The 11,065-nt window shown below is 35.3% G+C and overlaps 2 protein-coding genes across 3 annotated transcripts; both read right to left on the bottom strand.

The window, feature by feature from the left end:
- Nucleotides 1-332: 332 nt before the first annotated feature.
- Nucleotides 333-4,026, bottom strand: LOC113855804 (transmembrane 9 superfamily member 12-like). Of its 2 annotated transcripts, XM_027487444.1 has the most exons (3): nucleotides 3,907-3,963; nucleotides 1,342-3,429; nucleotides 841-1,205 (listed from the first exon to the last, which is right to left on the bottom strand). In XM_027487444.1, the coding sequence occupies exon 2, from the start codon at nucleotides 3,354-3,356 to the stop codon at nucleotides 1,380-1,382; it is 1,977 nt and encodes a 658-aa protein (XP_027343245.1). In that variant the 5' UTR covers nucleotides 3,357-3,429; nucleotides 3,907-3,963; the 3' UTR covers nucleotides 841-1,205; nucleotides 1,342-1,379. The 2 variants fall into 2 exon arrangements, with proteins under 2 accessions (XP_027343237.1, XP_027343245.1); XM_027487436.1 differs by having other exon boundaries at nucleotides 333-3,429; nucleotides 3,907-4,026.
- A 4,069-nt stretch (nucleotides 4,027-8,095) lies between these two features.
- LOC113855290 lies at nucleotides 8,096-10,558 on the bottom strand. The gene is made up of 7 exons (XM_027486872.1): nucleotides 10,492-10,558; nucleotides 10,296-10,409; nucleotides 9,767-10,174; nucleotides 9,336-9,689; nucleotides 9,015-9,251; nucleotides 8,386-8,918; nucleotides 8,096-8,311 (listed from the first exon to the last, which is right to left on the bottom strand). The coding sequence occupies exons 1-7, from the start codon at nucleotides 10,556-10,558 to the stop codon at nucleotides 8,096-8,098; spliced, it is 1,929 nt and encodes a 642-aa protein (XP_027342673.1).
- Nucleotides 10,559-11,065: the final 507 nt, after the last annotated feature.

Here is an 11,065-nt window from a genome sequence, read left to right as displayed (position 1 = left end):
AAAAGACAAGTTACAAAATGATAGTATACTAAAAAAATATTATAATGACATTAATAGTTAAAAAGATGATTAAAAATTATCTAAAATAATTTAATCATGTGCAAATAAATAAACCTTTAAAAATACTAGTAAGAAGAGTGAATTACATAATTCTTACTACAATAATGAGAAATGAGGAATTATAGAGACTCAAAAATCTTAGATGAAATTATTAAAAGAAATTCTGTGATTAATTAAATTTCTAAAAATTTAATTTTTCACCAAATTCAATGATAATGTATAGTCCATATAGTCAATCTGCTGAAATAGTGTTTAGTTATTTTTTTTTTCCTAATATAATGTTTAGTTATTGTAAGTATAAAAACTAATATTAATATAAAGTATAGAGACTAAACATATTTAAAACATTATAAAATGTCCAAAAGTTGCTTTCGAGGAGAGTAACTCAAGCCATATAACTAAATGCATATTTGAGATTTGAAGTCGTATGCTTCAAGACAAATTCATTTATTTTTCTTCGTCCCCTTTCCATAAAATATATCAGCTAAGTAATTTTTATTTTGAAAAAGGAACGACAAAAATACCTCAAACAAAATGGAAACTTAACTGCAGCCATTGCCTTTAAAAGTTGTTAAAATAGGATTTTCAGATACCAGTAGAAAAAGTTTATGCTACCTGCATTTTATTTTGCCATGTACTTTTCCTGCCAAAAGTCATTGCTAAGGGTATTACACCGAAAAAGTGGAACGCAGTTAACAGACGAAAAGCCAAGTGCTATAGCAATACTACACAAATCCAATATTTTCCATATTCAAAGGATTATTACCACAAATTTACATGCAGCCGACTAGAAAATAAAATAAAATATAATATGAAACAATAATATTATACAAAGCCAAAATTGCGGACAAATTAAGTTTAAATAACATCCTTTTAACAGTATAATACCAAATACTTTCCCTATCCGAGAATGTGTGGAAGCTAAAAATTAAACACCCAGCAGCACAGTGAACATCACAGCGAGATATGAAATTATCCATCTAACATAATTTTTCTACAGTATCAAAATAAGATGACAGTTTTGCAACTACAACTTTCTAAAGCAACTTAATTGAACTAAAAATACTTAAAGCACACTGAGAGCTCAAACACTAGTTGAATACCTGAATGAGTAGGTTACTGTGGGGGACAAGTAGGAGAACAAACTGCAGATAACATTGCAATGTAAAATCATTTGACAACTATTTAAGACAACAAATGAAGCATAAGTTGCCCTACTCAAATATTCTGCAATGCGATCAAACTACAAAAAAGAACTCAGAAGAAGCTATATTAATTGACCTTTAGCATAGCTAATAATAAGAGATGACAGGGAGACCTCAATCTATCTTTACTGATGAGAACAAGTAGTGCACAAAGTAGAATGACATAAGGAAGCCAATGGTGCCGGTGGATAACATGATTGCAATTGCCATGAGTAGTGAATAGCCGAGGTAAAGTGTAGCCGAGACAGGTCCACTCAAACTCTGCAGGTCGAAAACCAAGTAGTTAATGGAGTACAAGAAGACATAAAGAGCAACAGAACCTGAGGCAAAGAATGCCTTCCACCACCACCGCCAATCTTCCACACAGAGATGCATATAAGTGAGGACAACAGATACTTCAGCACAAACAATAATCAGCAATAGAAGAACGACCAACAGGAAACCAAACACATAATAGAACCTTCCAAGCCAGATACTCGAAAGGATAAAGAAAAGCTCAATGAAGAGGGTTCCAAACGGAAGAGTTCCAGCACCAAGAACAAGAAGCCATGATGGATATTTACGTGCAGGAATTTCCCTTGGAATCTGGTTAGTCCGCACAGGATATTCAATTGGCTGAGCTTTTGTACCCATAAATCCTCCAATAAGGGTAAGGGGTACCGAAATGCAGAACCAGAGGAAGAACAGCTCGAAATATAAGGAAATGGGTATAGCACCAGTACTGTTGCTGCTCCATAGAATAAAATTCAGAACTGTAAGAATAATGAAAGCAATTCCAGGAAAAAAGCATGCAGCTGACCAGGAAATTGATCTCCACCCTTCTGTTGTTCCCTTAATGGTCCTCCAGAAACGTACACTGACATAGCCCGCAGAAACTCCCAGAATAAGATACAAAATGATCATCCCTGTTAGAAGCATTCCTCGGGATGCTGGTGACATGAAACCAAGTGCTGCGAAAACAATTGTAACAGCAGCCATCCCAAGAATCTGAACCCCATCTCCAACCATCACACAGAGAAGCTTTGAGCACTCAGGCTCTCTAAACACATCACCCACAACAAGTTTCCATCCAGAAAGCTCCTCGTTCATCTGAGCTTGTGCCTCTTTGTCCAATTCCTCATACCTCGTCAAGTCCCTTCTCACAGTTCTCAGGAAAATGACAAAAACAATACCAGCCAAGAAAAATATAACCATCAGTGAATTTAAGATCGAGAACCAATGAACTCGAGAACCCTCCATCTTCAGATAAGCATCCCAACGTGAAGGCCATCTTGTATCACTTTTCACAAATTCAACCTCATATGTAAATGATATCCTTTCCTGCTCTCTTATCACTTGATACTTGTCAAGCTCAGTTGGGCAGCTTATAGGAGAGAGAGTATCATACCTTTTGTGCTTAGCCATGACTTCAGGATCATATTTAATACTACAAGGGACAACCTGAAAACCAACTATTTCATACCCAGATGCCTTCTTCTTGTCAGCATCAGAAATAACAGCCAAACCTTCCTCCCCAGTCCCAATAATTTCAACCCCACTCCCTTCATACTCATGAACCAAGACTGTGAACTTAAGGTGGTTAATGATGTAATCTGCACTACCATCAGGCGGTGTGTACCCAACAGGGAACCCTGTCCACTGGATTTTAACCCCATTTTGGGTCGTGAATCTCATTACAGGCAAGTTGTCAAGGATCATATTGACCTGGTAAAGGTCCCGCGTCCTTTGCTTGAGCAGCTTAACCTCGTGCTCATTCAATGGCGACGTCGTGCAGAGGTAAACAGTCTCATTAACATTCATCCGGAACCGGTAAGGGGAGTTGTCAATCTGATCTCCCATAAGAAGCTCTCCCAAATTCTCAGCACTTTTCTTTATGCGATCAGGCTGGCAGTAAGGGAGGCTGTAGTAGCTGAAGGGTAGCTCTGTTTCAATTGAAGTTAACGAATTAACCTTTGCAAATATGAGATGCTTATTCGAATAAGCGTTCATGTAGCTTCCGGGGAGATAAAAACTATCCACAACTCGAGCAATGACAATGACAATGACAGAAAAGAAAACCCATTTGCACGTTAAGGGTTTTCTCAACTCCATTTCCTTCAACGCAATACTACCACGACAACAGCAATATAAGCTAACTCCAACACCGATGCATTCAACACCAAATCTAGAAACACAAGAGTAAAACAAAATTCAACATCAAAATGCCAAAACCATTAAATACATACATATATAACCAAAACCCTCAAGCACAGAACATCAAAGGTTTCAAATCAGATCCATAAGAGAACCAAAATTAACACAGATCTGTTTATGAACAAAACTAGACTATGGGTCCACCCATAACCCTTAACAATAGTAGCGTAAACGGCAATAACCGAAATAAAATCATCCAACACAGTAATAACATCAAATAAACAATAAGAACAATAATACCAAACACATCAATTCAGTACCATAGCCAAGGGGATCCAAACTTGCTGGAAATTAAAAGCCCCGAGCGCAATAAACGCATGCACCCAATCAATTAAGGAAAAGAAAACCAAACGAACAAGAAGAAAAACGAAAAAACTTAGATCTAGGAACGGCGTCGTTTCTACGCTAACACAGAGAGAGAGAGAGAGAGGGGGGAGGCAAAACCCACCGTAATATTCGACGATATATTCAGCGAGATCTCAATGAAACGCAACAGATGATTAGTGTAGTGGAGCGTAGTCGTAAGATTTTTATTTTACTTTTTGGAAAGCATTAACAAAACGGCATTGGATTGGGTCGTATTACTCCTTTGTTTGTTATAGCCCACTTTCGCCTCTAAAATAATTGTATGCATAGTACTTAATTTTATTTTAAAAAAAATTAATTTAGAAATTTAAAATGGATGTGTTAATTTACTAATTTTAGAAAAAATATTTAGTCATCTATATATATATATATATTAAAGAATCAAGGTAATGAAAAAAAAAAAATTATGACAAAATTTCTGAAAAAAATAAAGTGTTGACAATTTTTTTGGGCAAATTTATTAAAATATTATAAATTAAAAAACAATTTATTATTTTATAGCAAATCTGAAACAATTTCTCAATCTGGGTTTTTTTGCCACGTGGATCAAAATTTCGCCAAACGGCTGGCGAAAGTATTATTTTTTGAATTTTTTAATATCTATTTCGCCACAAAAAATACAAAATACGACTTCTTAGAGCGGTTAAACGACTTCTCAGTAGTCTATTTTAGAGAGCGGTTCCTTTCGAACCGCTCTCATAACTCCATTTTAGAGAGCGGTTCAACCGCTCTCTCATAACTCATTTTAGAGAGTGGTTTCTTTTGAACCGCTCTCATAACTCATTTTAGAGAGCGGTTCCTTTTGAACCGCTCTCATAACTCCATTTTAGAGAGCGGTTCCTTTTGAACCGCTCTCATAACTCCATTTTAGAGAGCGGTTCCATTTGAACCGCTCTCAGAAGTGCATATTAGAGAGCGGTTCTGCGCTTTCTTAGATTTAAAATGAACGGCTGGAGAGATTTTGATACATGTGGCAACATCTGAGATGATTCGCACTGCTACTGGCGAAAGTTCATTTCGCGCTGCAGTTAGCGAAACTGCTTTTGACCGTCGCCCTTCTTCCTCCTCCGTGACGGTCCTCCTTCGTTTCCATTTAGCTTTTCTCCGTCTCTGCTCCTCTATCATCGTCCTCCAGGCAGAAGTTTCAAAATTTGTTTTGATTTGCTGTGAAGGATCAAATACTGCTACGAATTTAAGAGGTATGAAACTATAACAACATCCATTTATATATTATTTTTAGTTTGATTTTGTTAATTAGAAAATCTGATAATAATATTGTAATTTTTTAAAACTCTACGTATGTAAGTGATTTGATAATTAAGTGGGGGTGAGTGAAGAATTTGCTGAAAGTTTATTAAAGATTAGTAAAAAAGAATTTAAAATTTAAATAGTTTTTTATTTATTTATATATAGATTAATATGTTTTTAGAAAAAATGAAATGTGATATAGTTAATTAAAATATAAAATTATAATTAATTGTTAAGAAGATAGGTTAAATTAAGATTTATAAAATTTGTTTACAGGAATTATTATAGATATTCATTAAAATACAGAATAATAAAAATTGAGTTAAATAAAATAATTATATAAAACTAAATATAATAATTTATACTTAATTTTGATTGTAATAAATAATTTTTACACTTATATTGAAGTAAAATTTTAAAATTGTATTTATATAAAATTTATGTATTATTAATATGTTAGTAAAATATAAATTATTATTATTATTATTATTGAATGAAATTTTTTTACTAATATTTTTTATTGTTGTATAGATGGCATCATCTTCACAACAAAGTAAGGTTATTAATCCCGGGCCAGAAGATCCATCACTTCTTCGGTTTCAGAGTATTCATGTTTCTGAGCATATTTGGGATGGACGTGATCACCCGACATTGAGAGTTAGGAAGAGTCCAAATATTCTCGGTGGATTAGAAGGTATTCCGGAAGAAATTATTCCACATCTGGAGTTAGCGGGTTTTGTTGGAGTGGCTAACTTGTCTAAGCTTCCTGTAGACGTGGGATTGATTACTGCATTAGTAGAGAGGTGGAGGCCCGAGACGCACACCTTCCACATGCCCTCTGGAGAGTGTACTATTACCCTTCAAGATGTTGCTATTATATTAGGATTACGCATAGATGAGAGACCTGTTATAGCACCCACTGGGGGTGATTGAGCTCAGATTGTGGAAGACAGCCTAGGTATGAGACCAGGATCAGAGGTTTTTGTAGGGAGTTTCTTGAAGATGAGCTGGTTGGACGAACACTTCACTCATATTGCCATGCATAATCAGACTCCATTGCAGATCACTCGGTTTGCTAGGGCATATATATTGAAGCTTATTGGAGGGTTCATGCTTCCTGATCACTCTAGCAGTAGGGTATCTGTGAGGTACTTGCCTTTGCTTGAAGATTTTGAGTTGACCGGTCAATATAGTTGGGGTTATGCAGTTCTAGGTTATTTGTACCGAGAGCTATGCATGGCCACCAACATTGATCGTGTTGCTATTGGAGGACTGACTGCGTTAATTGTGATTTGGGCTTGGGATAGATTTCCCCAGATAGCACCTATCAATCCTCCCTATAGTCGTCCTTATCTTCCGTACGGTGTTAGGTAAGTTGGTATTGTTATTGCTAGCACTACGCATTTGTAGGTGTTCTATAATGTTATTTGTTTGGCTTCATGTTTTTATGGTCAATTACTTGCAGATGGTTATCCCACGGTATCAGAAAGGGAAAGAAAGATGTCCACTACTACAGATATATTTTTGATCGTCTAGCACATGATGAGGTATTATAGCCAACTTTTGCTGAGTTACTTATTTAAATAACATGTTAATTACGTACTTTTTTGTTATTAATCTGTTTTGTATGTCATCATACAGATTGTGTGGGTGCCATACAATATGGAACTCATCAATATATTACCACCTATTTGTAGAGATGGTATGGACTTATGGAGGGCAGTGGTGCCACTTATATGTTTTCAGGTATGTGAGTGGCATCAACCTGATAGAGTAATGCGTCAGTTTGGTATGGTTCAACACATACCAAGGACTCCTTACCAGCCTGACCAGCTACATGACCTTACCCTCAGAGGGAAGACTGGAGAAGATTGGTCAGCCAAGTTCAGTGCTATGTTAGAAATTTGGGAGAGTAGACGACTTTGGGTATTGACTAATGAGCCTCAGTATGGTTTACTTGCTCAAATTCAGAGTACATACGATGGTATGTTAGTCATACTCGTCGTTGGATGACCAGGGAGGTAGCAGTATCAGCTTTGTCGGTATGTTTACAAAAATATATACTTTTTTCACTATTACTTTCTGTTTTATATACAAAATTACAGTAATGGTTACTTTTGATTATTTTTAGGGTGATATGATGGAGAGATTGCATTACTTGAGCACTGATGGACAGGATTCTTTTACCTTTAATGAATTGAAGGACTTGTCTGAGACTCTTCTGTCATTGAAGAAGGAGCAAGATCGCATATTAGAGCCTGTTTCAACCTTAGATCCACCAGTACAAAGTGGTAATCCTGTCGATCCAGACTTACACATAGATCAGCCGCATCAACGAAGAGAAGGAAGAGGCTTGGCACGTCGACAGAGACAAGTGCAGGCAGCAGAGTGGGCTGTCCCGGTTATGCCAGAGCGACCTGATGGTGTCTTTCCAATACCATCAGAGTTTCCTTTTCATCCATCTAGTTTGATGACAGCCCCGACTTATTTCCATTCATCACAGGGTACACACCATCCATCAGAACACCCATCATCACCTTTTACAGGAACAGAAGATTACATCCCATGACCTGATTTCTTTTTCACACCTCCTTACGAGCACCATTCGCTTTTGACTCCAGGTGCCCCATACAGTCAAGTTGACCCTATACCATCAGACATACATCCTATAGAGTTAGGTATTGATCTTAATGCCGAGTTTGGTGCAGTTGCTGATTTAGGATATGTTCGTCGGAACCCTCATCGAGGAGCTCGAGATAGACAGAGGCAATGCATCTTGACTCCAGACGATCATCATCATTAGGCACACAGGGGGGACAGCAATGACATGTTTTTATGTAGCAACTTATTTTAGTTAACATTTATTAATGTTAGTGACTTTAATGCTTACTCTAATTATTAATTTGTTTGTGCCTTCACTTGATATAACATTAATGGTTTCATTACAATAATTAATGACAATTACGATAAATAACAATATCACAAGATAAAAAAAATACAAACACCAACATTGTATGATTTGGTTAACCAACATTGTTTTGTTGAGGACAATGACGTCGATTGTGACCTACTTCGTTACACTTGGAACACCTTTGTCTAGTTTGTGACTCAACCCATTCTATTTCATTCCTAATGCGAGTTGATTTTGGTCGGCCTTTACCTCTTGCTCTGTCAACATCAGGCATTAACTTCCATTCGCAGTTTGTAAGGATGTTGCATTCATTTCCCAGGGGCTTCCACTGTGGGGAGTATGCATTTACAACATATTGCATTGAATAAACAGGATCCATATATTGCCAAAAATGATACTCACGGCTATACAAGCGGCTATCACATGTGAACAAGGAAATCGATAAGACTGAAATCTTCCACATTCGTAGAATCTTCTATCCAATATAACTGTCCATTTGTGTCCACCCCTTTGTGTTATTGGATTAAAAGCTTCTTCAACCTCAAAACTTTTTCTTTGTATGTCATACCGACGAACTTGGTGTGATGAAGCTTCTTGTTGATTTTTTTGAATTTGCAACATAACTTTGCGACAAAACATGCTTCCATTGTGAAGGTCAGACATGGCCTCTTCTCCACGCTTCACAAAATATTCAACCAATCGTCCATAGGTGGCTTTAACTAGTGCACATATGGGCAGGTTTCTAGCACCTTTAAACACTTTATTTACTGATTTTGAAAGATTTGTAGTCATGTGTCCATAACGCCGTCCTTCATCATCATTAGATATTGCCCATTTCTCTTTTGATATACTGTCAATCCACCTTTCTATATCTTCAGATTCATTGCGAAATCTAGTTAACTTTTGCTGAAAAATGACCTTCGATGGTGTATAACCTACATATACAACATTCAAAACATTAAAATATCTATCCACGGATTCGATGGATATCTAATAATTTAACCATAATCTAGATAAAAAATTAAATATACCCAATTTGATGAGCTCTTTCTTCAATGCTATATTCTTAAACCGGTGATTAAAGTTGCTGGCAATATGACGAATGCAATATACATGATACGCATTTGGAGGTTGCCACCCAATGTGTGGATTTGACACAGCTCCTTTTATACTTTGATGTCTATCTGATATCAAACAAATTCCTGCTCTATCAGTAACATGCAAACGAATCAATGCCAAAAACCATTCCCATGCTGACAGTGTTTCTCCTTCAACAATTGCAAAAGCTACTGGAAGAACACAATTGTTTCCATCTTGAGTTGTTGCAATGAGCAACGTATGACGATACTTACCATATAAGAATGTCCCATCCACTTGTAATATAGGTTTGCAAAATTTAAAAGCCTCATGACATTGTTCGAATGACCAAAATAGTCGTTCAAATACTCTATACCTATTATTCACTTGATGACCAACCACATACTCTTTTGTTTTAAGTTTATAAACAGATCCAGGAGAATTTAATTGCATGTATTCTAACCAACGAGGCAAGGTAGCATATGATTCATCCCAATCACCAAATACTTTAACAATGGCTTTTTGCTTCGCCTTCCAAGCTTTTTTATATGAAATTTTATATCCAAACTGAGCACATATTCGCTCTTGTATCAATGAAATATGTACCGACGGTTCCTCGTTGACCATTCCTACATAAAATAAATTTTCTCAAGTTAATAACAATGTCATTGTAAAAATAAAATAAAAAACTCGATATTTTACTTACCAAGAATGCATGAACAAATTAAATCAGAATCTAACTTTTGATGATTTCTCATATTGACACATGTATGTGAACCACCCCACCTAGTAATTTTCCACTTGTTTGAATTCTTCAACAATGAAGCCCTTACTCTCCATGGACAACCAGAGGTATGATTTAAGCATTTAACGTACAAACATGTTGGTTTAGACTCAGTCACAAAATAACTTTGATGAATCTTCATTGCGCAATGTTTTAATGCATTCTTCACATCTTCTTTACTGTCAAAATATAAGCCAACAAATAAAGGATCTCCTTCAACCCATGAATTGACTTCTTGAAGATGTTCTTCATCCATTTCTTGATCAGGATATTTCCAATTAATATACTTATACTTTGGAGTAACATTCCAAAAAGGAATTACAGTATCTTCTGCATTATATTTATCATTAATATATAAAAAATAACCACAAAAAACAAATTCTTTATAATTATTTCACATTACCACCTACATTTTCGGTTACTTATATATGTAAGTTGGAATTAAACTCGCCTTCAACATCAGTAGAAGAAGAACTGCCTAACGAAATTTCTGCTTCATCATCTCCATCAGTGTAACTCTCATAATCTGAGTGTTCATTATCTTCATCAGCATCATTCCTAACTCCTTTATTGCAACAAATTTATCAGTTTTAATTCAATCAATTACATATATTACTTAAAAGACATTAGAACAAAAATAATTTTACCTTCATTATAATCACGACTCACAAGGGTCCTATCATTTTGTTGTGAAAGTGATAAATTTAAATTCATCGTCTGTAAGGACATTGATGAACTTCCACCAACTGCAATATCTACGTATAACTCAATAATATTTCTACTAGATTGTTGTTGAAATGCACTTATCATGCAATCAATGTCTTCATCATCACATATATCCAAAGCTATATACTGTCTAATATTTTCATCAATCAAAAAATGAGAAATTAATCTAGAAATCACTTGATTATGATCCAGATTGAGTTTCACATGAATTTTTCTTTTCAATGTTTCATAACTTATTCCTCGTTTTATTTGAATTACTTTTTTACTTCCTTCAAAACTTACTCCTTCATTTCCTTCATAGATTCTACCATTCCAATATATAATAATAACAATCCCACTCATCCTGCATTTTATTCAAATAAACTTTATTTAATATTTAAACTTTACAATAATTAACATAAATAAAATAAACAATACTCATTAATTAAATATAACTAAAATTATACATTCAAAATTAAATAATAAAATTATTAAATAACACATACCTGAGATTTT

This window comes from Abrus precatorius, unplaced genomic scaffold (genome assembly GCF_003935025.1).
Source record: "Abrus precatorius isolate BTA unplaced genomic scaffold, Abrus_2018 Scaffold1, whole genome shotgun sequence".
Taxonomy (NCBI): domain Eukaryota; kingdom Viridiplantae; phylum Streptophyta; class Magnoliopsida; order Fabales; family Fabaceae; genus Abrus; species Abrus precatorius.
This window is presented reverse-complemented; position numbering and strand designations above follow the sequence as displayed.